Source organism: Callithrix jacchus, chromosome 16 (genome assembly GCF_049354715.1).
Source record: "Callithrix jacchus isolate 240 chromosome 16, calJac240_pri, whole genome shotgun sequence".
NCBI lineage: Eukaryota > Metazoa > Chordata > Mammalia > Primates > Cebidae > Callithrix > Callithrix jacchus.
This window is the reverse complement of record NC_133517.1, coordinates 13,780,689-13,806,945: the sequence shown is the minus strand read 5'-3', so window position 1 is coordinate 13,806,945 and position 26,257 is coordinate 13,780,689. Positions and strand designations below refer to the sequence as shown.

The 26,257-nt window shown below is 42.2% G+C and overlaps 1 protein-coding gene across 2 annotated transcripts in view; it reads left to right on the top strand.

Annotated features, from left to right (window-relative positions):
- Positions 1 to 25,715, top strand: part of LOC118142758 (POTE ankyrin domain family member A) — a 62,941-nt gene extending 37,226 nt beyond the window's left edge. The window contains exons 12-16 of one of the 2 annotated variants that reach the window (XM_078352503.1): positions 469 to 682; positions 5,348 to 5,531; positions 7,623 to 14,101; positions 24,358 to 24,586; positions 24,943 to 25,715. In XM_078352503.1, coding sequence (XP_078208629.1) covers positions 469 to 682; positions 5,348 to 5,531; positions 7,623 to 7,946 — 722 coding nt within the window. In that variant the 3' untranslated portion in view covers positions 7,947 to 14,101; positions 24,358 to 24,586; positions 24,943 to 25,715. Of the gene's footprint in view, positions 1 to 468; positions 683 to 5,347; positions 5,532 to 7,622; positions 14,102 to 24,357 lie in introns of both variants that reach the window. The other variant, XM_035290205.3, reaches the window with a different exon arrangement.
- The last annotated feature ends 542 nt before the right edge of the window (positions 25,716 to 26,257 follow it).

The following is a 26,257-nucleotide window of genomic DNA, read 5'->3' as shown; positions in this document are numbered from 1 at the left end:
GTCTTTTTTGTCTTTGTTTCAGACAAGAAGGTAAATCAGTATCTGCTGCTCCATTGTGGCCAGAAGAGACTGCAGCAGAGCTTCAGCATCTTCCATACTGGCTGGAATATTTCTCTACATCTTTTACTTAACTGCTTCCTTCTTGTCCTTCATTACTCAGTGTAGCCATCTCTTTTCAAGAGCCCAGTATATATCGAATTCAATGTGATCATAGAACTGTTTTCTTGCAGCATCCATCTGAATTTGTAATTTCACTTTTATTGTCCTTGTTCTTCAGTACACTTAAAATTAAACAAGAGCAGAGTTATTGTTTGTTTTCTCTGCAAAGCTCAGTAGAATGTCTTCCACATGGTAGGAAATCCGTGCATATTTGTTTGGTGTATGGATGGGTGAATGTTAAAATGCACAGGACTTTATATCCAAAAAGCACTCATATATTTTATTTCTACCTTGTTTTCCCTGATGCAGATTCTGCTAGCCGGTCAAAAATCCAGGATGCAGTTCTTTCCGATGAACACTTACTAGAACTTCAAAATAATCAGTGGGAACAACTTACCGTAGAAATGGAACAAATGGAAAATATGATTCATGTACTAGAGAAGGAGCTATCTGAAACAAAGGAAGAACAATTACAGTTACTGAATCAAAAAGGTGAATTTGAGCAAGAATTCTCCACTTTGAGGTATGATATTCTAGTTTAAAAAATATTTTAACTTTTTTATACTAAAGATATCTGTGAGAATTGTTGTGATTGCTGACTTTCTAGAGCTTAACAGGAGAAAATGTCTTGGTCTTGTGGAGTATGAAAAACTTGGAAATAATATAACAAATTCTTCATTGTGATTCTTCTAATAATTGCATATTCTTTTATATTATGATTTTAATGGCTATATAGAAGTCTGCCATACAGAAATCTCATAATTTAACAAATTGAATGTGGAGTTTTAAATTCTTTTGTGTTAGAATTAATGCTGCAAGGAACATCTTTTATTATTATTAACATTATTACCATTATCATTATTAGACACTATTATTAGACATTATTATTAGACAGGGTTTTGCTCTGTCACTGAGGCTAGAGTGCAGTGGTGCAATCATAGCTCACTACAGCTTTGAACTTTTGGGCTCAAGGGATCCTCTCACCTCAGTTTTTTAAATAGCTAGAAGTATAGGTCCACACTTCCATGCCTGGCTAGCTTTTTAAACTTTTCATTAAGACAAGGTCTCACTATGTTGCCCAGGATGACCTCCAACTCCTGACCTCCAACAATCCTCCTGCCTGAGCCTTTCAAAGCATTGGGCTTAAAGGCATGAGCCATTGCACCCAGTCCAGAGCATCTTTTCTATAAATTATTTTCTAGATTTTGAATTATTTACTTTAAATAAAGTCTTCAATATAGAATTTTTTATTTAAAATATGGAAACTTTTTAAAAAAGGCCTTGGATCAATATTTCTAAATTGTCCTCAGGAATATTTGTATTTCATGCATGCTGGAGTCAATACCTAGGTGATGGATTGATAGATGCAGCAAAGCACCATGACACACATTTACCTATGAAAGAAACCTGCACATTCTGCACATGTACTCCAGAAATTAAAAATTAAAATTAAAAAATAATATTTGTATTAATTTACAGTTCAATCAAGAGAGCATGAAATGGCCATTTGTCTCAAATCAGAATACTTTTTAAGAACTTTTTACTTCTTTTTATTCCGTGTTTAAATTTACTTATTTCTATGTCAGCAGCTTTAGGGGTACAAGTTACATGGATTAATTGTATAGTGGCAAAGTCTGGGATTTAAGTGTACCCATCACCCAATAGGTAGTTTTGATTTCTCATCTTTCTTCTTCCTTCTTCTGAGTTTCTGATGTCATTACACCACTCTGCCTTTACAGTCCCATATCACAGCTCCCACTTATAAAACAGCATGTGGTATTTGTTGTTTCATTCCAGGGTTACTTTATTTAGAATAATGGCCTCTAATTATCCAGGTGTCTGCAAAAAACATTGTATTATTATTCTTTATGGCTGAGCAATATTCTGTGGTATGGGTGCATACACGCACACACACACACACACACACACACACACATGCATATATGTATAGACGCCACATTTTCTTTATTCTAGACACCAGTTGGATACTGGTTGATTCCATATCTTCGTATATTGTGAAATGTGCTGCAGTAAACATATGTATGCAGGTGTTTTTTTGATATAATAATTTATTTTATTTTGGGTAGATATCCAGAAATGAGAATGCTGGATAGAATGGTAGGATGTACATTTATGAGTTATTTGATGAATCTCTGTACTGTTTTCCATAGATTTTGTACTAACTTGGATTCCTACGAACAGTGTATAACTGTTCTCTTTTTGTCACATCCACACCAATATCTATTGTTTTTTGATTTTTAATAATACCAGTTTGGCTACAATGAGGTGATGTCTCATTTTGTTTCATTTTACATTTCCCTCGTAAGTGATGTTTAGCGAGTTTTATATGCTTGTTCACCATTTGTATATCTTCTTTTGAGAAATGTCTATTCACGACATTTGCCCACTTTTTAATGGAATTATTTGTATTTTTCCTGCTGATTGGTTTGAGTTTCTTGTAGATTATGGATATTAGTCCTCTGTGAGATTCATAGTTTGCAAATACTTTTTCTCATTCCATAGGTTGTTGGTTTACTCTGATGATTATTTCCTTTGCTGTGCTGAAACTTTTTAGTTTCATTAGGTTTCATTTATTTATTTACTTTCATTTTTGTTGCATTTGCTTTTAGGGTCTTCCCCATAAATTCTTTGCCTGGCCAGTGTTTTCAGGTCTTAGGTTTAGGCCTTTAATCTATCTTGAATTAATTTTTGTATATGGTTAGAGATAGAGATCCAGTTTCATTCTTTTTCATGTGGCTTTTTTTTCCAGCACCATTTATTGAATAACATGTACTTTCTCTAGCATATTTTTGTGTATCATTTCTCAAGGATCATTTTCTTGTAAGTGGCTTTATTTCTGAATTGAGTATTCTATTCCATTGATCTGTGTATCTACTTTTATACCGTATCATGCCATTATTGTTTCTGTAGCCTTAGAGTATGATTTGAAGTCAGGTAATGTGATACCAACATATTTGTTCCTCTTGCTTGGTATGTCTGTTGTTATTCAGGCTCTTTCGTGGCTCCACATAAATGTCAGCATTTTTAAATGATTCTATGAAGAATGACATTGGTAGTTTGATAGGAATTGTATGGAATCTGTAGACTGCTTTGGGCACTCTAGTCATTTTTACAATATCAGTTCTTTCAGTCCATGAACATAGGATGTATTTTCATTTGTGTCATCTATTATTTCTTCAGTGGTGTTTTTCAGTTATCCTTATATAGATCACTCTACTCCCTCATTAAGTATATTCCTAGGCATTTTACACTTTTGCAGCCATTGTAAAAGGGATTGGGTTCTTGAAATAACTCTCAGCTTTGTTGTAGTTGGTGTTATAGTGGTGATACTGATTGATATTCATTTATTTTGTAAACTCTGAGATTTTACTGAATTCATTTATCAAACCTAGGAGTGTTGGCCAGGCATGATGGCTCATGCCTGTAATCCCAGAACTTTGGGAGGCCAAACTGGGTGGATCACCTGATGTCCAGAGTTCAAGACCGTGCTGACCAACATGGAGAAATCCCGTCTCTACTGAAAATACAAAATTAGCAGTGTGTGGTGGTGCATGCCTGTAATTCCAGCTACTAGTGATGCTGAGGCAGGAGAATTGCTTGAATCCAGGAGGCGGAGGTTGCAGTGAGCCGAGATGACACAATTGCAATCTAGGCTGGGCAACAACAGGGACTCTGTCTAAAAAAAAATATCTAGGAGTGTTTAGTAGGAGTTTTTATGGTTTTCTAGTTATAAGACAATATCATTGGGGAAGAGATAGTTTTACTTCCTCTTTTCCAGTTTGGGTGCTCTTTATTCCTCTTGCCCAGTTGCTTTGCCTGGGAATTCCTAGTTTTATTCTTAGCTTTCAAGAAATAAAAAGTAAAAAGGAAAGGGATTAAGGATGAATTTATTTTACATCTGTCATACCAGTTAACATTAATTCTGTTCTACATTAAAATACATGTTGCTCTTCATTGCTTAAATATTAGAGCATGTCTTGTTCCAAAAGGCATTTCTGAGTTGTTTATAAAATAGATAGGTATCAAGAACATAAGTGGAAAGTGTTTCCAGAAAATAAATATAAAAAGTATGGGCTAACACAGGGGCTCCCAATCCCCAGGCCACAGACTAGTACCAATCCCTGGCCTGTTAGGAACTGGACCACACAGCAGGAGGTTAGTGGCAGGTGAGAAATAAAGGTTCATTAGTGTTTACAACCACTTCCCTTCACTTGCATTACTGCCTGGGCTCTTCCTCCTGTCAGATCAGTGGTGGCATTGGATTGTCCTAAGAGTGTCACCCTACCCTGTTGTAAGCTACTCATGCAGGGGATCTAGGTCATGCACTCCTTATGAGAATCTAATGCCTGATGATATGTCACTGTCTCCTATCACCCCTAGATGGGACCATGTAGCTACAGGAAAACAAGCTCATGGCTCCCACTGATTCTACATTATGATGAGTTATATAATTATTTCATTGTATATTATGATTAATAATAATAGAAGTAAAGTACACAATAAATGCAATGTTCTTGAATCATTTTGGAAACATCCCCCCACCTCAGATCCATGGAAAAATTATCCTCCATAGAACCACTGACTGGTGCCAACATGGTTGGGGACAGCTGGGTTAACAGATGTGAGACCCTTTTGCTTTGTCTTGGATTAATCAGCAGATATACATTGTGTTAAAGACATCTCATGGTGACATCTTGCCCTGTAAATCATTTTAGGGATACTTGCAGTATTTCATGAAAATTAAAATTTCTTCTAGTGAATTTATAAACTTGTTTATTTGTAAATAGTATGTTCTTTTTAATTAAAGTTAATTTGAAATGATCTGTCCTAATTAAGAAGTTCCTATGACTGTGTGAAAAAGAGGTAATTTTCAACTTGTAACTTTACTGAATAATTTCTAATATCCTTTCCCATAACATTTATGGGAGTTACTAGTAACAAAAACTCACCAATTAGCAAGATGTTCGTTCCTCTCTACCTTTCAAGTATTTATCCCTTGGGAGAGATTGAAGGAATAAATTAAAAGCATGAAAACTAGAAAGAAAAAATAGTCAAAAACACAGAGATTTTATTTGAATAATAAACCTATACAGGAAGAGCTAGATCACAAAATAAACTTTTTGTTTTCTAACAAAACAACTTTTACTATAACTGTATTTAACTGTAGATCGGCCTTAAAACAAGAAGAAGAGAAGACAAGGAATGCAGATATGTTGTACAAAAAAGGTAGAGAGGAGTTAAAAAGAAAACAAGAGGAATATGAAAAAGAATTTGAAATGAACCAACAACGCAAACAGACTTTGCAAACACGAGCCATGGAATTCAGGACAGTAAGAAACAATTTGGATCAGGTATATTAATTTCAGATACAAATTTTATATTTTCAATTTTAGGTTTCATCAGTATTACTTATAATATTTCTTTGATTTAATGTGGTATGTTATTTAGATGTAAAACACACCAAAACTGTTATCTAATTTTTAAAATGTGCTATGACATTTATAGTTAGAGTATTTGTAAACCTTGGCATTTCAGTCTGTGATGCTCAGTCTGCATTTTCAGAATGAAGAAATGGGAAATAAGTTGAGTTTAATTACTGACATTCATGCTCATTTATGGATTTTGATGTTAAAATACAGGCTAAATAGCTTTGAAACTGTAATGAAATGTGTTAAATATTTTGACAGAAATTTTATTACACAATACTGTATCTTTCTGTAGGTAAGAACTGTTTTTCCTCTTAGAGAAATTTGACTGTTACGTATGCAACTAAAATTCTAATGATTCTTGAGGGTTAAAACTTTTTGTTTCTTAAGAGGCTACTTTCTTCTAACAGTTTTATAAAAGAGGTTCTGCTCTTTTAGACTTTCTTTTTCAGTCCTATTAAACCAAAAACGTACTGTATCTCTGGGTTGTGCAGAAACAAAACGTTAACCAGAAGCAACTTTCTGAAGAACAGAATGGTAGAATATGACTAGCTGAGATTCTGACTGATTATCAGAAGCAGACAGAAGTGGCTGAAAAGAAAATGAATTCTAAGGAATTTTCTTTGGTCATTTTCAAATATTTTTATATGTGTATATTTGAAAACCCAACCCTATGTATTTTGGAAAGCATAAAGGATTTTTATATCACATATATATGGACATATATATGTACATATCCTTTATCATGTATCTATATATGTATATATAGGATAAAGCCATGTTCTTAATTCAACTCCATTTGCCTGCAGCAGTCTAGTGGTGACATTCACAATGGCCTCAATCCAAAGGAGAAACATTTGGTAGTTTTCATAAGAATTGAAGTTCTTTTTACTATCAAAAATAAGTTTTACTATTAACAACAGATTTTCTAGCTTTTGGACATTATTTCATCTTCTTAGAATATTAATGGAAAGGTCAGTTTATTATTTTCACTCATAGGAAAGCAGGAAATGTATAGCTGATTCAGAGGCCATATTGTGGATGTCACTATCCTTATGTTTGAGGAGAATACCAGTTTACTCCATGTAGTTTCTCATTTCAGTGCAAAGAGCTTTGGAAACAGTGACATGCCACAATACACATTTAGTGACAATTTGTTGATAAGTATTTTGTTTCCAGAGAAATAGTTCAGTATATTTTCCTCTATTTAACACGAATTATTGTTTTAAACATTATAAAGAGGAAATAAAAGTTATTGCAATGGCAAATAATCTCATGAGTTCTAAGAAAAGCTCTATAAGTTGTAATATATTTACCATTCATATTTTGAAATGAAAGACTTCTTTTGTATTTATATATTTATACCATAGAAAGAACTATGATTTTGTGGAGTATCACTAGAAGTAGCATCAGAAGACCTGAGGAAAATGCTGCATCTTGCATATTTTTCCACCTTTCCTTTTAAGTATTGTTATCTTACATGAGTTTAGTGTTGTATGCAGAAGTGCAGTGCTTAGATGCAGATGTGTAGAATGTAGAAGGGGACAGTGCTTAGATTTAACCATGATGAATAAATGTAATTCTTATGCCTGACTGTACAAATACTAGAAAAGTAGAATGTTGATAAAACATTCTTCAGACAAAGGAACTTAAAGAACTTTGAGAAATTGCTTCTATCCACTTATCAGAGTGTAAACGCAACTTAAAATATATAGTCAAATGTGTTAATCTTATATTTTATGCCTCTGGGGTTTTTGTAACTCAGAGAAAGGCTTTTACAATTTTGAGATTCTTGAAAATTCTCTAGGGATTTATTTTTTATGATCTTGAAATAAATATTTAAACTTTTGGGAATTCACACTCTGTTAGGCTTGAAGTTTTGTCCAATGTTTTTTCCAGTTAAATATTCTCTACGGGAATTCTTTCATTATACAAATATACAGGTTACTCTTTAATTTCAGAACAAATTATGTCATTCTATTGAGGGCTAACTAAAAGTTCTCTTTGTTTACTTAGATTGCTCTTAGCCAAAAGAAAGACGAAGATCTCTTACATGAAAATTGCATATTGCAAGAAGAACTTGCCATGCTAAGACTGGAACTGGACATAATAAAACATCAGAACCAGCTAAAGGAAAAGAAATATTTAGAAGACATTGAAAGTGAAAAAGAAAAGAATGACAGTCTTCGAAATGCTATAAAACTGACTGAGGAAACATTAGCAAAAACAGTGTTTCAGTACAGTGAACAGCTTATCACTTTGACAACTGAGAATAAAATGCTCAGTTCTGAGCTCAAGAATGAAAAACGCCAGAAGGAAAGGCTGGAAATGGAAATATAGTCATCTCATGGTAGACCAGCTGCTACCCTACATGATGGTGACCAAAGTCAGGTAGCAGAAAGAGACCTCATTCCAGAGAACAAGACATGAACGGGTTTATTTACAGGAAGCAATCAATTCTCATGTGTCTAACCTAAAAGATAACAGTGAGATTCTTTGTGAACGACTCTCTAATGCTGACAGTAAAATTAACAGCCTAAAGATTAAGTGCCATCATACAAGGTAAACTCTGAGAGGAAAGATCGGGCAGGCCTCCATCTTTTTTGTTTGGGTGACTCATCCATTCCAGCCTGAAGACTTTGGAGTATACAAACTGACCAGGGGCAGAAGAGATCCCACACAGCACAGCTGCTTGAACAAATCATGGCCAGACTTATTCTGTAAGCAGGCCCCTGATCCTGTTTCTCCTCACTGGATGGAACTTCCCAAATGGGACCTGCAGCTACCTCCAGCAGTGTTCCTCTGCCAACAAGAGATTTGAATCCCCTCCTGGGACAGAGGTCCCAGAGGGGAGAGGGGGGTCCGCACCTTTGAGTTTGGGCAACCAGCTGTCCTGGCCTGCGGGCTTTGGAGAGCCCAAGCTGACCAGGGGTGGAAGTGGTACCCCAGTGCAGCAAAGCCACCCTACAAAAACTTGGCCAGTCTTTTTTAAGTCAGTCCCTGACCACATTTCTTGTCACTGGGTGGAGCCTTTCAATCACGGTCTCCAGCTACCTTCACTGCTGTTCTCTGGCTGCAAGAGGTTTCAGGCCTCCCTGGGTCAGAGCTCCCAGGGGGAGGACCAGACTATCATATTTGCTGTTTGGGAAACTCAGTCATTTCAGCCTTAGGGCTTCAGAGTGCCTGAGGCAACCAGGGGCTGAAGTGAACCCCAGCACAGCACAGCTGCTCTGCAAAAATATGACCAGACTTCTTTTTTAAGCAAGACCCTTTTCTTGTTCCTCTTGTCTAAGCATGACTTCTCAACTTGTCCAGCCACCTCTTGTAGGTGTGACTAGATTGGCAACAAGTTTGTACCTCAGTTGTACAGAGCTCCCAGAGGAAGGGGCAGGCTATCATCTTTGCCTTTTTGCAGACTTTATTAGTGATACTCTCAGGTACTGGAAACTCTGAGGCAAGTAGGGACTGTAGTGGACCCCAGCATACCACAGAAGCCCTACGGAAAAGTGGCCAGACTGTTAGGTGGGTGCCAGTTTCCATAGCTCCTTGATGGGCAGGTTCTCCCAGCCTGGATCTCTGCAAACATTCCACTGGAGCTATTAAGCCAGTTGCAACTCAGCAATTCCCTGGACAGAGCTTCCAGGAGCAGCTGAAATCCTCTCTGCCACTGCCTCTGAAGTGGAACTGTCCTTGCTACTCTCAGAATATCAATGGAGCAAAGACCCTAAGTGCCATATTGACACCTCCAAGAAGCTGCAGTTGACTTAAGGAGCAAGCCATTCCATCTCCCATGGGTACCATACACATGATCATCAGGGAACCCTGGCTTGAGCCCACAACACAGACCCTCCATCCTGGGCTGATTGCATGAAGTAATTGCTAACCCGCATCTCTGCGGTAGAGCCCACAGGAAACCAGCAAAGTGGTGAAGCAGCAGTCCAGCTGATGTGGAGCCCTCTGGGGAGGGCAGGGACAGCTGTCTCTCTAAGATTGCTCTTATGAATCACTTTACCCCAGCACATTAGGAGTGCTGAGGTCAGACTGGCCACATCTCATGTGCAAGACTGCCCAGCATAGATCAGGTCTGAGAGTCTCCCTCTTAAAAAGGGGGACTTATTTGAAAAAGGAGTCTGGCCATGTCTTTGTAGAGCAGCTGTGCTGTGCTGCGGCTTCACTCTTGAGAGACTTTTTCTCTCAGACCTGATCTATGCTGGGCAGTCTTGCACATGAGATGGGGCTGGTCTGACCTCAGCACTCCTTAGTCTGCTTGCCTCTCCCAGGGCCCCAGCCTGGCCACACCTGCTTATACCATAGCTTCTGTGCCAGTGGACCATGCCTGACCAGCGGAGAGCTGTAGCAAGGTGGCCCCCACAGGCATATGCCAGTTTGTACATTGCCTCTCCATACTGCAGCTCTTTATATGGAAACTTACTACATCACTTTGTTGGTGTGTGTTTACATGGGGCTTGCTTCATACAAGATTTTTCTACACTTGCCCTACCAGCACAGAGGAGTGCAACACACACCCCAGCCCATGCCAACTGCTATTGAAGATGGAGCCATGGCAGGCACAGAGCCAAAAATCTCCACCTCCTCCAGCACCTCGCCCTTAAGGTAATGCTGTACAGAGAAAAAGGGACCCTCTTACATCCTGAGCAACCACTGATGCTTGGGGGGGCTCACAGAAGGCACCGAGGCCTGTGCTGGCCAGCACCCCACCCCAAACCAATAGAGCTCCAGTACAACAGCACACAATAGGGGCCCCCTGGCCCTCATCTTAGCTGTCTTGCCTCCACCACGGTGAACACCCACAGGGTTACAGGCACTCTGCTGCAGGTGCAGCACTTTGGTCCCTCAGTACAGTGGACTCCAAACCTGGAGGAGCCAGAAAACAAAGTTGGGGCCCAATAAAATTTCCTCAGAGTTAAAGCACATAGTCTAGGAATTGGTAGCTGAACATCAGCCCCCTAAAATCTTCCAGAAGCAAAGCTGAATACACCTTACACCACAATCAAACTATAAAGGTCATGTAATCAAATACAATAAAATAAAAATACCCTGTCTAAAGGTCAGCATCCTCAAAGGTTGAAGGTTGATAATCCCATAAAGATAAGAAAGAATCTGTACAAGAGCACTGAAAACTCAAAAACTCAGTGTGCCTTCTTTCCTCCAAATGATTGCACTCTCTGGCAAGTGTTCAGAACTGGGCTGAGGCTGAGATGTCTGAAATGATACAAGTAGAATTCAGAATATGGGTAGAAACAAAGTTCACTGAGTGAAAGAAGTACATTGTAATCCAATGCAAGGAAGCTAAACATCATTGTAAAACATTGCAGGAGGTAACAGACAAAAGAGCCAGTATAAAGAACATATCTGACCTGATAGAGCTGAGAAGCACAGTACAAGACTTTTCATAATACAGTACATGGTGATTGGGTGTGACTGTATTATGAAAATTCTTGTAGTGTGTGTGGGCACCCGAGAGTGCCCTGTAAGCAGGTGTGGCCAGGCTGGGGCCCTGGGAGAGGCAAGCAGACTAAGGAGTGCTGAGGTCAGACCAGCCCCATCTCATGTGCAAGATCACCTAGCAGAATAAACCAAGCAGAGGAGAGAATCTCAGAAGTTGAAAAGTGGCATTCAGAAATAAAACATGCAGACAAGAATGGGGGAAAAAGAATGGAAAGGAATAAACAAAACCTCTGAGAAATATGGGATTATGTAAAGAGATCAAATCTATGACTGATTCATATACCAGAAAGAGATGAGAATGGAACCAACTTGGAAAACATATTTCAGAATATCGTTAGAATATTCCCAAGTGAGCCAGACAAGCCAACATTCAAATTCAGGAAATCCGGAGAACCTCAGTAAGATATGCCACGAGAAGATCATCTCCAAGACACATAATCATTAGATTCTCCGAGGTCAAAAATGAAAGAAAAAATGTTAAAGTCACCTATGGAGAAAGGTGAGGTTACCTCCAAAGGGAAACCCATCAGACTAACAGCGGACTTCTCAGCTGGAACCCCGAAAGCCAGAAGAGATTGTGAAGCTCAATATTCAACTTCTTAAAAGAAATTTCAACCCAGAGTTTTATGTGTAGTTAAGCTAAGCTTCATAAATGAAGGAGAAATAAGATCCTTTTCAGAGAAGCAAATGCTGAGGGAATTCATTACCACCTGCCTCACAAGAGCTCCTGAAGGAAGCACTGTGGAAAGAAAAAACCATCACCAGCCACTATAAAAACGCACTGAAATACACAGACCAGTGATGCTAAAAACCAGCCACACACACAGGTCTGCAAAATAAGCAGCCAACAGTATGGATCAAATCCACATACATCATTACTAACCTTAAATGTAAATGGGCTAAATGCTCCAATTGAAAAACACAGAAGGGAAAGCTGAATAAAGAACCATGACCCATTCCAGTATGCTATCTTTAAGACACCCATCACACATGCAGTGCCACACATAGGCTCAATATAAAAGAATGGAGAAAAATCATTTAAGCAAATGGAAAACAGAAAAAAGCAGGTGTTGCAATCCTAGTTCCTGACAAAACAGATTTTATACCAATAAAGATTTAAAAAGGAAGAGAAAAATATTACAAAGGCAGCCCTGGCCTTTGATAAATCTCAATATTGCTTAATATTAACCTAGGCTATCTTCATTTCTCAAACCAATAGGAAAATTTGTGGAAGTTGGAGAGCTTCTCCCCTCTAGAGAGTCCCTGATCTCCCAAAATTTGGTTGAAATCTAAGGTTGATTTTGCTGTACAACTTCTTTTCTGAAGGGTTACTCGCTTCCAACACAAAAGGCAAGCTTTCCTGCTTCCATGATGGTGGAGAGCAGGCACCTCCTTTCTTGAGTTTCAGTTTGCTTCTGACAAGGAAGGTGAGTGTGAGTTTTTTCCTACTTCTCTAAGATGGTAGTGAGTGATCATCAGCCTGAGCAATATTTCCAGGTAAGTAGTTGAATTAGAGTTTTGTCTTGAAAATGTTCCTTAAAGACTAAAAGTTAAGATGACCAACCAGGTGTTTTTAACTTCTCCTTACCATCAGAACACTCAGTAATCATGTGAATTGCGCAGTTGTTTCTTTTGCCTGTCTGTTGTTGTTTGTTTATGTTTGGGTTTTGTTGTTGTCGTTTCAGTTTTCTCCCGTGAGGTATGACCATCTCTTTCTGACCTGGTCAAATCCAAATGAATGTTCCAAATTGTGGGAAAAAAGGCATCTGAATTGGCTAAAACTCCTGTAGCTGTAGAAAGAAAATAAAAATCCAGTTAGCAGAAAGGATTTTTTAAAACTTTTCCATTTAAGCCTAAGAGGTTTCGTCTACATAACAAGTCATCTTTTGCTAGCCAAGGCCAAACTGAAGGCGCGGTAGTGGCCACCCAATGCTAACATTCTGTCTGCACTGTTCACCACAGCAAACTGAGTTTGGTTCCTATGTCTAGTTCTTTTTTCTTTGGTATTTGTGTTACTTTTAAAATATCAGTGGTTTATCCCAACTATGATGTGGTAGTAAGATATTTAAAAAGATTTTTTTAAGAGCTCTATCTATGATTAAGAACTTAATTAAAAGCAAATTTATAATATATGTAATTATATTTAAATGTAATTATATATTAGAAAGATGTAAATATATATAACATGAACATATATACATTTGTATGTTTGGAATATATGTTCATATATTTCTAATATGTGTGTGTGTGTGTGTGTGTGTGTGTGTGTGTGTGTGTGTTTGAATCTAAAAAACCTTTCTCTCTTTGGATCATGTTTTTTGAAAATATTTTTCTTCTCAGTCAACTGAATTGTCTCTATTTTACTTTTGTCTGTCCTTTTTTTCTCTTGCCACCCTTGATGCCCACATAACAGATCTAAAATAACTGGGGATTACTTACAACAGAAAAGCCACCAGGGTTGTTTTCAGGAGGAACCACTATTTTTGTTTAACAAATCCCAAGAGTTGTAAACAGCCAAGTTTTCTGCAGATCTTAAACTGCACACCTTTTAAATTTCATTACTGGATCTTAATGGCGTTTTTGGGTGTCAAAAATGACTTTGCACAATGAGAAATTTTTTGACCTTGGTGTATGTAATAGCTAGGTAGGAGATATAAATTTTAGGCCTGGTTATTGGAAGAGATATTTGTATGCCTTTGGCCACCTGAAAGGTGTGGAAACATCCCAAACCCCCACTGAATAGTGAGATTGCTATGAGATAAGAGCTGATAATTGAATGTGCTATTTGGCTTTTGCTGGCCACCAACCTGAGGGGAAATGTATTTGTAGTGAAATGCATGGTAAAAACGTGGCATTGTCTGATCCCATAATGTTTTCCTTTTTTTCAGGTCCTGAGGATTTTATATAAAAGTGAAACCCTTGATTTTTTGAGATCTGTTCTGCCTTACAGCTGTGCCTGCATGTTAGGCCCTAGAAGCTGCATGCTTCCTTGGCTCTGTTCCTTAAAATGTTCCACCATTAAGCCAGTAAGTCAATTTAAAAAAACTCTTTAGGAAAATCACAATTTAGAGTGTCTGCTTTCCCTGGCCATGTTAACTGAACTTTTAGAGCATTTTTTTTTTTTTTGGCTTGAGTAAAATGTAAATCCTTCATCTTGTTTCACCTAAGAGTTGTCCCTTTAAAAATGCAAATTTGGAGTTTTCTCATTGATAATTGTTTACAGTGGGAAACAAATAATCAAAAGACTAATGGTCTAAAGTGGAGAAGAAAAACTGGCAAATGAAAAATCTTATGAATCCCAAAGTTCTACTTCTGTGTGTCCATATGTCTAAGTATTTATATGACATATGTATATAATGTTTGAGTACCAACAATATGACAGGGTTCTAATTTGGCTATCAAAAAAAGTTGTTAAATGTTTTTTCAGAGAGTTGGAAACTTATTCCTGAATACTTTCTCAAGTTCACATGACAAGTAGACTTTTAACCAATCAGTTGGCTTTAAACTGATGGGTTAAAAAGTAAATTCAAAATGTCTTTACAATTGTCAGCATACATTATTGTTTAGATGTATTAGTCAACTTTTTTTTCTTTCTTCATTTTTTAAATGTTCTGGTCAAGTAGTTTATATTTATCTCTGCTGGCTACTATAAGATGTCAAAGTTTGGCACAAGGGTTATAAACTACCCACCCGAAACAATGATTTTTCTTCAAGTGATTATTGATAAATAAGACACTTGATATTGTTGATTTAATAAAAACAGCTCAATCCAGAGTCATCAGTTAAAAAAAAACTATTAAATAATAATAAATTAGGTAATTGTAATGAACTTTTCATATAAGTTATATCTTTTTTTTGTCTTTTAATTTTTTATTGGATTTTAGGTTTTGGGGTACATGAGCAGAGCATGCAAGACACTTGCGTAGGTACGCACATGGCAGTGTGCTTTGCTTTGCTTCTCCCCTTCACCCACATTTGGCATTTCTCCCCAGGCTATCCCTCCCCACCTCCCCCTCCCACTGGCCCTCCGCTTTTCCCCCCAATAGACCCCAGTGTTTAGTACTCCCCTTTCTGTGTCCATGTGTTCTCATTTTTCATCACCCGCCTATGAGTGAGAATATGCGGTGTTTCATTTTCTGTTCTTGTGTCAGTTTGCTGAGGATGATGTTCTCCAAATTCATCCATATCCCTACAAATGACACAAACTCATCATTTCTGATTGCTGCATAATATTCCATGGTGTATATGTGCCACATTTTTCCAATCCAGTCTATTATCAATGTGCATTTGGGTTGATTCCAGGTCTTTGCTATTGTAAACAGTGCTGCAATGAACATTTGTGTACATGTGTCCTTATAGTAGAAGGATTTATAGTCTTTTGGATATATACCCAGTAATGGGATTGCTGGGACAAATGGAATTTCTATTTCTAAGGCCTTGAGGAATCGCCACACTGTCTTCCACAATGGTTGAACTAATTTACACTCCCACCAACAGTGTAAAAGTGTTCCTTTTTCTCCACATCCTCTCCAGCATCTGTTGTCTCCAGATTTTTTAATGATCCCCATTCTAACTGGCGTGAGATGGTATCTCAGTGTGGTTTTGATTTTCATCTCTCTGATGACCAGTGATGATGAGCATTTTTTCATATGATTGTTGGCCTCATATATGTCTTCTTTCATAAAGTGTCTGTTCATATCCTTTGCCCACTTTTGAATGGGCTTGTTTGTTTTTTTCCTGTAAATCTGTTTGAGTTCTTTGTAAATTCTGGATATCAGCCCTTTGTCAGATGGGTAAACTGCAAAAATTTTTTCCCATTCGGTTGGTTGCCGATTCACTCTAGTGACTGTTTCTTTTGCTGTGCAGAAGCTGTGGAGTTTCATTAGGTCCCATTGGTCTATTTTGGCTTTTGTTGCCAATGCTTTTGGTGTTTTGTTCATGAAGTCCTTGCCTACTCCTATGTCCTGGATAGTTTTGCCTAGATTTCCTTCTAGGGTTTTTATGGTGCCAGGTCTTATGTTTAAGTCTTTAATCCATCTGAAGTTAATTTTAGTGTAAGGTGTCAGGAAGGGGTCCAGTTTCTGCTTTCTGCACATGGCTAGCCAGTTTTCCCAACACCATTTGTTAAACAGGGAATCCTTTCCCCATTGCTTGTTTTTGTCAGGTTTATCAAAGATTGTATAGTTGTAGATATGTGGTGTTGCCTCCGGTGTCTCTGTTGTGTTCTATTGGTCTATATCTCTGTTTTGGTACCAGTACCATGCTGTTTTGATTACTGTAGCGTTGTAGTATAGTTTGAAATCCGGTAGTGTGATGCCCCCCGCTGTGTTCTTTTTGCTTAGAATTGACTTGGCTATGCGGGCTCTCTTTTGGTTCCATATGAAGTTCATGGTGGTTTTTTCCAGTTCTGTAAAGAAAGTCAATGGTAGCTTGATGGGGATAGCGTTGATTCTGTAAATTACTTTGGGCAGTATAGCCATTTTCACGATATTAATTCTTCCTAACCATGAACATGGAATGTTTCTCCATCTGTTTGTGTCCTCTCTGATTTCGTTGAGCAGTGGTTTGTAGTTCTCCTTGAAGAGGTCCCTTACGTTCCTTGTGAGTTGTATTGCAAGGTATTTTATTCTTTTTGTAGCAATTGTGAATGGCAGTTCGTTCTTGATTTGGCTTTCTTTAAGTCTGTTATTGGTGTAGACGAATGCTTGTGATTTTTGCACATTGATTTTATATCCTGAGACTTTGCTGAAGTTGCTTATCAGTTTCAGGAGTTTTTGGGCTGAGGCGATGGGGTCTTCTAGGTATACTATCATGTCGTCTGCAAATAGAGACAATTTGGCTTCCACCTTTCCTATTTGAATACCCTTTATTTCTTTTTCTTGCCTGATTGCTCTGGCTAGAAATTCCAGTACTATATTGAATAGGAGTGGTAAGAGAAGGCATCCTTGTCTAGTGCCAGATTTTAAACGGAATGCTTCCAGTTTTTGCCCATTCAGTATGATATTGGCTGTTCGTTTGTCGTAAATAGCTTTTATTACTTTGAGATACGTTCCACCAATACCGAGTTTATTGAGGGTTTTTAGCATAAAGGGCTGTTGAATTTTGTCAAATGCCTTCTCTGCGTCAATTGAGATAATCATGTGGTTTTTGTTTTTGGTTCTGTTTATGTGGTGAATTACGTTGATAGACTTGCGTATGTTGAACCAGCCTTGCATCCCGGGATGAATCCTACTTGATCATGATGAATAAGTTTTTTGATTTGCTGTTGCAATCGGCTTGCCAATATTTTATTGAAGATTTTTGCATCTATGTTCATCATGGATATTGGCCTGAAGTTTTCTTTTCTTGTTGGGTCTCTGCCGGGTTTTGGTATCAGGATGATGTTGGTCTCGTAAAATGATTTGGGAAGGCTTCCCTCTTTTTGGATTGTTTGAAATGGTTTTAGAAGGAATGGTACCAGCTCCTCCTTGTGTGTCTGGTAGAATTCGGCTGTGAATTCGTCTGGACCTGGGCTTTTTTTGAGTGGTAGGCTCTTAATTGCTGCCTTGACTTCTGACCTTGTTATTGGTCTATTCATAGTTTCAGCTTCCTCCTGGTTTAGGCTTGGGAGGACACAGGAGTCCAGGAACTTATCCATTTCTTCCAGGTTTACTAGTTTATGTGCATAGAGTTTATAATATTCTCTGATGATGGTTTGAATTTCTGTGGAGTCTGTCGTGATTTCCCCTTTATCATTTTTTATTGCATCTATTTGGTTGTTCTCTCTTTTCTTTTTAATCAATCTGGCTAGTGGTCTGTCTATTTTGTTGATCTTTTCAAAAAACCAGCTCTTGGATTTATTGATTTTTTGAAGGGTTTTTCGTGTCTCAATCTCCTTCAGTTCAGCTCTGATCTTAGTTATTTCTTGTCTTCTGCTGGGTTTTGAGTTTGTTTGATCTTGCTCCTCTAGCTCTTTCAATTTTGACGATAGGGTGTCAATTTTGGACCTCTCCATTCTCCTCATATGGGCACTTATTGCTATATACTTTCCTCTAGAGACTGCTTTAAATGTGTCCCAGAGGTTCTGGCATGTTGTGTCTTCGTTCTCATTGGTTTCGAAGAACTTCTTTATTTCTGTCTTCATTTCATTGTTTACCCAGTCAACATTCAAGAGCCAGTTGTTCAGTTTCCATGAAGCTGTGCGGTTCTGGGTTGGTTTCTGTATTCTGAGTTCTAACTTGATTGCACTATGGTCTGAGAGGCTGTTTGTTATGATTTCAGTTGTTTTGCATTTGTTGAGCAGTGCTTTACTTCCAATTATGTGGTCAATTTTAGAGTAGGTGTGATGTGGTGCTGAGAAGAATGTATATTCTGTGGATTTGGGGTGGAGTGTTCTGTAAATGTCTATCAGGTTTGCTTGCTCCAGGTCTGAGTTCAAGCCCTGGATATCCTTGTTGATTTTCTGTCTGGTTGATCTGTCTAATATTGACAGTGGAGTGTTAAAGTCTCCCACTATTATTGTGTAGGAGTCTAAGTCTCTTTGTAAGTCATTAAGAACTTGCCTTATGTATCTGGGTGCTCCTGCATTGGGTCCATATATGTTCAGGATCGTTAGCTCTTCTTGTTGTATCGATCCTTTTACCATTATGTAATGGCCTTCTTTGTCTCTTTTGATCTTTGTTGCTTTAAAGTCTATTTTATCAGAGATGAGAATTGCAACTCTTGTTTTTTTTTTGCTCTCCATTTGCTTGGTAAATCTTCCTCCATCCCTCTATTTTGAGCCTTTGTGTATCTTTGCATGTGAGATGGGTTTCCTGAATACAGCACACTGATGGGTTTTGGCTTTTTATCCAATTTGCCAGTCTGTGTCTTTTGATTGGTGCATTTAGTCCATTTATATTTAGGGTTACTATTGTTATGTGTGAATTTGATACTGCCATTTTGATGCTAAGTGGCTGTTTTGCCTGTTAGTTGTTGTAGATTCTTCATTATAATTACCTGTCAGCCCCCAGTTCTCCGTTTGTCAATGTGACTATTGGAGAAAATTCCACACCTTGCAGAAATCAGGGGACCACAAAGGCTCTGGTGTACCACGAGCTGGGCTCAGAAAAGGAGCAAGGGCATACCAGGAGCCAGAGGGAAGTCGACTTCAGAATTCTGCATCATGTCTTTTTGACACAGGACATACATTTTCTGGGCAGAGGTCACTATGACGTAGGTATTCCTGGAGGCCCATTGCTTTTCCTTAAGATTTCCCACATAATTTTAGAGAGAGTAACAGGAACTGCCACTTGTGAGTGCCACACAGGAGCTTAGGCTTCAGCCCTGCCGGGACTCTGCCCTTTCCTCTGACTTCTTGTCTGCAACAAGGTGCTGGTGTTGATTTGGATGGGGAGCCAGACACTGGGTGCTTCCCTGACATGTGTTGGTCTCTGGCTAAGAGGTTGAGGGAGCCCACATCTCACAGCAAAAGAAGAGCAGTATAGAAGCAACTTTTTGAAAATATGCCTGGTTGAGAGATCTGCCTCCGCCTACATCCTTCGGTGGGGTATATGCCACCCTCCTGCTTTTCCACATCACACTGAAAGAGCGCTGTTGATGGGGAGGACTGAGACAATGATGGTTCATTTAGGAAGTGTGCATTCCAACACTGATGCCTTGAGGAGAATCCTTCTCGAGGTCGTATGTCACAGAATGCCTCCTCTGCATCACCGCAATGCATGCCCACCATTTACTTTTAAAGAAAATGTAAAGAGATCCAGAAAGTCCCCGTGAGCCGTTCCATTCACTAAGATGGAGTTTAAATCCCAGAAAAACGGAACAGGTTTTTATACCTGGGCCATGGTCTCCAAAAGATTTGCAATCTACTCTTAAATTTGGGGGTGTTGGGGGACGGGTCATGTGTGTGTTGGTTGTGAGAGGGACACAATATTACATGCTTTTTAGACTATACTCTCATGGCCCAGCCAAGTCTAACCATTAGGCATGTTACCCAATTCTTTAAGAGCCGCGATGCTGAACAGATGTTAGCTCCACACCCTGAAGTTTCGGTGTTCATTATGATGCTCCGTGAGAAGGAACTTGTTTCCTCTGCAGCACAAGTTGGAGTGTGGATGACAAGCAATGATAGTAAGAGATGCTGTGGACACGAGGCCAGCCGGGCCTTTCCTGGGCTCATTGGAAAGGATTAGGGGGAAGTTCACGGCCAGCCCTCACCCTCACCCAGCACAAAGCAATAGAAGATGCTTATGCTTCTTCCAATCTGACTAGGTCAGAGCCTACTAAGGGTTACAAACAACGAGGAGAAACGAAACAAAACAGGTAATGCAAACAAAGCACAGTAGAGCTCACTGGGAAATCACACGTGTTCACACGCACGGCCACTGGAGAACACCACACAACCGCACCTAGAGAAGCCACTGGGATAAACGGAACGTCTGCTGACATGTAGGACTGAGCGAAGCTGGAGCTCGGTTGTGGCCCAGAGACCAAAGCACAGACAAGGAAAGGCCGCACTGCAGCGTCCACACTCCGGGGCAGGGGTGGAGAAGCCCCAGATCGTTGTACTTTACGTCCTTCCGTCCTGTGTCACACGCATGCACACCTCTTAAATACTGACAGACATGTTTAAGGAAATGACACAGTCACTCACCGCAACCACGCGCTGCTGCCCTGGCTCGGGGCGTCTTTCCGGAACTGCCAGCAGTTCTCGCCGAGAAGTTCTGGAAAGATGTGGGCGCAGGGGCTTCCGATCTTTGTCCTCTTTTGCTTTTTTTAGATGGAGTCTCGCTCTTGTTGCCCAGGCTGGAGTGCAGTGGTGCCATCTCGGCTCATGCAGCCGCCCCATCCCGGGTTCAAGAGACCCTGGTGCCTTGGCCTCCGGAGTAGCTGCGATTGCAGGCGCCCGCCACCGCGCCCGCGAACCTTTGTGTCTTTAGTAGAGACGGGTTCACCGTGTGGGCCAGGCTGGTCTCAGCCCGTGATGTCAGGTGATCCACCCGCCTCCGCCTCCCCAAGTGCGGGATTCAGGCGTGAGCCGCCGCCCGGCCTGCTCCGGATCTTAGTCCCTCAGCGGAGCCGCTGCCCCAGGGCCTGTCCTGACGGGACATCCTGCAACTCTGCGACGTCCGCCTTGTCCCGACGGGACATCCCGCCGCTCTGCCACCTCCGCCTTGTCCCGACGGGACATCCTGCCGCTCTGCGACGTCCGCCTTGTCCCGACGGGACATCCCGCCACTCTGCGACGTCCGCCTTGTCCCGACGGGACATCCCTCTGTTCTGCGACGTCCGCCTTGTCCCGATGGGACATCCTGCCGCTCTGCCACCTCCGCCTTGTCCCGACGGGACATCCCGCCGCTCTGCCACCTCCGCCTTGTCCCGACAGGACATCCCGCCGCTCTGCGACGTCCGCCTTGTCCCGACGGGACATCCCGCCGCTCTGCGACGTCCGCCTTGTCCCGACGGGACATCCCGCCGCTCTGCCACCTCCGCCTTGTCCCGACGGGACATCCCGCCGCTCTGCGACGTCCGCCTTGTCCCGACGGGACATCCCTCTGTTCTGCGACGTCCGCCTTGTCCCGACGGGACATCCTGCCGCTCTGCCACCTCCGCCTTGTCCCGACGGGACATCCCGCCGCTCTGCGACGTCCGCCTTGTCCCGACGGGACATCCCGCCGCTCTGCGACGTCCGCCTTCCAATCCCTCCTCTCACCGTGGGTCTGCAAAGGCACGTGAGGACCCACGAGCCGCCCGTGGTCAGGCCCAGGACAGCCCTCCCGCTTGGGGGTCCTGCTCAGTCCCGGCGACAGGCGGAGGGTGCACAGTGACAGTCACGGAAGCGGATGCCACCACAGTGGAGATGGAGGACGCTGCGGGCCTCAGGCGGCTCGGCCGGGCCGGGGTCGATAGACCTGCTGCTGCAGCCACCGGGTCAGACCCCGCGCCCTCCACCGCCGCACTGCCCGGCCCCGAGGTCTCTGAGGGAGGCCGAGAGCCAGCACCCAGTGAGCCCGTCCGTGCTCGCTGCGGCCCCAGCTTTCCCTACCTGCTCCTGCCCCGCGCCGAGACCCCGCAGCTCAGACAGAGCCAGCAAATCCTCGCGGTCCCGCCAGCGCTGCGGGCTCCCTCCACCCCTCCCGGGTCTACGGCACCCACAGAGCCGCCACGGGGTGCAATGGGCCTGGCGGGTTCCAGCGCCGCTGTTGCTCCCGGGTGGCTCCCAGCGGCGGCGGCTCCCTCAGGCGGTGGCGGCTCCCCCAGGCGGCGGCTCTCAGCGGCGGTGGCTCCCCCTGGCGGTGGCTCCCCAGGCGGCGGCTCCCTCAGGCGGTGGCTCTCAGAGCTGCGGTTCGCCCGCCGGGCTGGGCTGCCGGGTCGCGGGGCTGTGCGGCCTGCCCTCCGCTCTCCTGGCTCCTCCGCAACCCACGCACCCATCCCGCCCCAGCGGCGCTGCTCTGGCTGCCGGCCCCCAGGAGCCTGCTCTGAGTGTGCCCCGGGCAGCAGCTGCACCGGCTCCGGACTGAGTAGCTGAGATGGAAGAAGATAAAAAGAACTCTCTTCAAGTGGAGAAGGAAGGAGAAGGAGGGGAGGTGGAGACAGCAAGCGAAACAGAAAAAGGCGATACTGCTTTTAATAGAATTCTCTAAAATTTCAGGATGTTTATTGTTCTACTCTCATTAAAATGATAAATGCATCTAAAAGAAAACAACCATGAAACGCAGCAAATAACACAGGCGGTCCTTGGAACACACGGTGAAGTGTTTTCTAACCTGAGGAAAGTAGTAAAATTTCAACAACGAGTGAACAGGCACTGCGGGCCCATTTCGTTATTTGATTATTGTGAGTTCGTGTGTGTCTTTCCTTGAGATGATGCGCAGGCGAGTGTCAGCAGAGGAGACAGCACAGGCGCCTCAGATGCCGGAAGCAGGGATTGGTAACCATTACCTGCCCGGTGCTCGCGCCCTTCCTGTGTCAGGCTCTGTGCCTGCAGAGGCGGCCTGGGTGCTTCTGAAGGGTCTGATGCACTCAGCACTCACTCAGCCAGCCCCATCTTTTAGAACTGAGGGTCACCTCCTTCTGCCACTGGAGCAAGCAGCAGAGTCCTGTGGATACTGTGGCTTGGGCCCCCAGCTCCTAGGAGAAGCCCCACGCAGTGACGCCTGCTGTTTCCCACAGCTTCCCACAGCGGGCAGGGGTCTCTGTGGGAACTCTTGTTCTAGATCTGGCCATGCGGCCTCCTTTACTACTCTGGGCTCCTGTCTAAGGCTGAGGGTGAGGATTCCCATTCAGGAGGCGGAAGGAGCCCAGTGCAGCCCAGGGCCCCTGGCCCCAGGGAAATGAGGCCCAAGCCTCTTGTCTGATCCCTCTAGGACCCCTAGACCCACTCTTCCCTCTTGTCACCAGGACCAGAATTAGGCAAAACTTCTGCAGGCACTTCTCCCTCCTGGAGCTAGGAGCTGAGATCTTCCCTGAATCGGTGGCCTTCTATCCCACCAATATTTATGCTTAACTACTAAGATAAACTATCTCAGTCTGATCATTGTCACGCAGGCACGAAGCTCGGGTGGAAAATACTCTGGCCATCTCATGTGTCTGGGCACGTGCCTTGATGTGTGTTTGCGTCCCTGTCACAGGATGAGTTTTGGTTGGGGGCCCAGGGAAAAGATGCTGAGGTTTGTGAAGTCAAAGAGGAAACTCATGCACATTTATACCCAAGACAGCTTGTGAAGTCTGCAGGTTCGGAGCGTGTCTGCAAGGTAAGCAGGAACGTTCTCCAGCATGAATGACTGGGACACCACAAAGGAAAAACCAGTAGGAAGGTGTGGACTTCAGCGCAGGCTACACAGTGATAGTAGACCCGCCCGTGCCCCAGGACGCTGAAAGTGCTGTGAATGTCATTCAGCATCCTGGGGCTGAGTGGAAAGAGCACTGATCATCTTTGCTCACCGCAACAACCAGTGCAGAAGGCTCTCAAGACCAAATGTGTGGGGAGTTTTCGCTCCCACAAAGCAAGCCATCAATTTTGTAGTGGACTCCCCACCCCGCCCCGGGTGTCCTCTCAGTCATCTCAGTTCTGACACTTTCTACATGAAGATGGGGGTCAGATCTTACAGCTTGAGGGCTCTTTCACCAAGACTGTGCTCCACTTCTTATGCCAATCACAAACCCAGGCTGCTTCACTTGTGCTTTTGACCAAACAGGTATAAATGAAAGATCTCACAATCCCTCCTTGGCTTCAGTTAATTTGCTTGAATGGCTTGCGGAGCTCAGGAGAATGCTTACTTAAACTTGTTTGTTTCTTATCAAGGATATAACCAAGCACACAGATGAAAAGGTGTCCTTGGAAGAAGTTGATTCCAAACCTCATGGATGACTTTGAGGGATTCAAAACTTCAGTGGAGGAAGTCATTGCAAATGTCATAGAAATAGCAAGAGAACAAAAATAAAAGTGAAGCCCGAAGATGACTGAATTGCTGCAATCTCAGGATAAACTTAGAACGGATGAGGAGTTACTCTTATGGATAAGCAGGGGAGAGGTATGGAAAGGGGTGGATCATCTTCACATGTTTAGTCCCCCAGAAACTCTCCCAACCCAGTCCCCTTTGGGTTTTTATGGAGGCCTCATCACACAAGCTTGATGGTGTAAAGTACTGGCTGCTGGTGATTAACCTGCAGCCCCTCTTCCCTCCATGAAGGTTGGGAGATGAGGCCGAAAGTCCCAATCCTCTAACCCTGCCTTGGTCTTTCTGGTGACCAGCCCCCATCCTAAAGCTACCTAGGGGTTACCAGCCATCAGTTTTCTCACTGGCATACAAATAGGCATCACTTTGGTGATTCTAAATGTTTTAGGAGTTGTGGTCAAAGACCAAATATATAATTTATAATGTCACAGGGATGGAAAAGAAACAGGACATTGAGGATTTCTAGCCCACAGCAGTCCTTGTTATGGCAGATGTGGCATCCCAATCCACAGGAGGCAGGAGGCTGAGAGGTGAGACAAAACCTGTGAAAATCAGAGATGAGGGGCAAGTCTCGGCTTCTTGTGACTGAAGTGATAGAGCCTTGCCAGACACTCACTTGGACTAACAAACGAAATAAAAATATACACCCTTAAAACAAAGAAGACATCTGAGTATTCATCTGAAAGAATGGAAATTAGGATCTGGCAGGAATAGCGTCACACTTTTAGTCATTGCAGCATTATCACAGTTTCAAAAGCAGGGAGACAGCCTACGGTCCACTGATCAGTGAGTGTTTACAGAAGATGTGGTGTACAGATGCAGTGGGATCCTGTTCAAATTCATAGATAATTATATCTTGCCATGTGGATGACCCTGGAGGACACTGCACTGAGTGAAATAAGTCAGTTGCAGGAGGAGAAATGCTCCCCCATTTGTGTGAGGTCTAACGTAGTCAGCCTCATAGCAATGGAGTGGAATGCTTGCTGCTAGGGGCAGAGGGAGAAGGAAATGGGGAGTCTGCTCAAGGCTATGAAGCTTCAGTTATGCAAGATAAATAAAGTTTAGAGATGTGCTATGCGACGTTTCACTTACACTTAACAATGCTGTATAATGCACTTAAAATTTTATTAAGAGGGTAGATTTCATGTTAAGAGATCTCATGTTAAGTGTTCTTATTACAATGGAAATAAAACCTTAAAAATAACAGGATGGAAAAAACATACAATGAAACCACTTACAGAAAGTTGCTGTGGCTGCATTAGTGCTACTAGGAAGCGCAGAAATCCTCAACCCTTTGTTTGTATTGGGAAAAAGATTTCAGGCAAGAGACAAATTGGCCAAAAAAAGTGTGTGTGGGGGGGAATTTACTGAAGGAAGATAGAAAGCATAGAGTGTATGGAGAGGATCAGTACTTTGAAAGCTGCAGTTAATGAATGCATACAGCTTTTCTCTATACTGGGGCAGGTAAAGAAAGACCCCTTCCCATATCTGTGTTGTGAATAGCCCATCATCCACCCTGTAGCGCCATGAAGGTCAGTGCTATTTAGCGAGCACAGAACCTACATTTTCTTTGTACTGTGATTCCACATGCACATATGAGTCGCTGCTGGTCACTGAGGCAGCATCCTTACTCTCAGTGACCTTGTTAGTAAGCTTTCCTGGGGTTTCACAGTCAGTAATATGTGCATATGTAGGTATACAGATTTATGTATGTGTATGTGTGTGTGTGTGTGTGGGTGTGTGTGT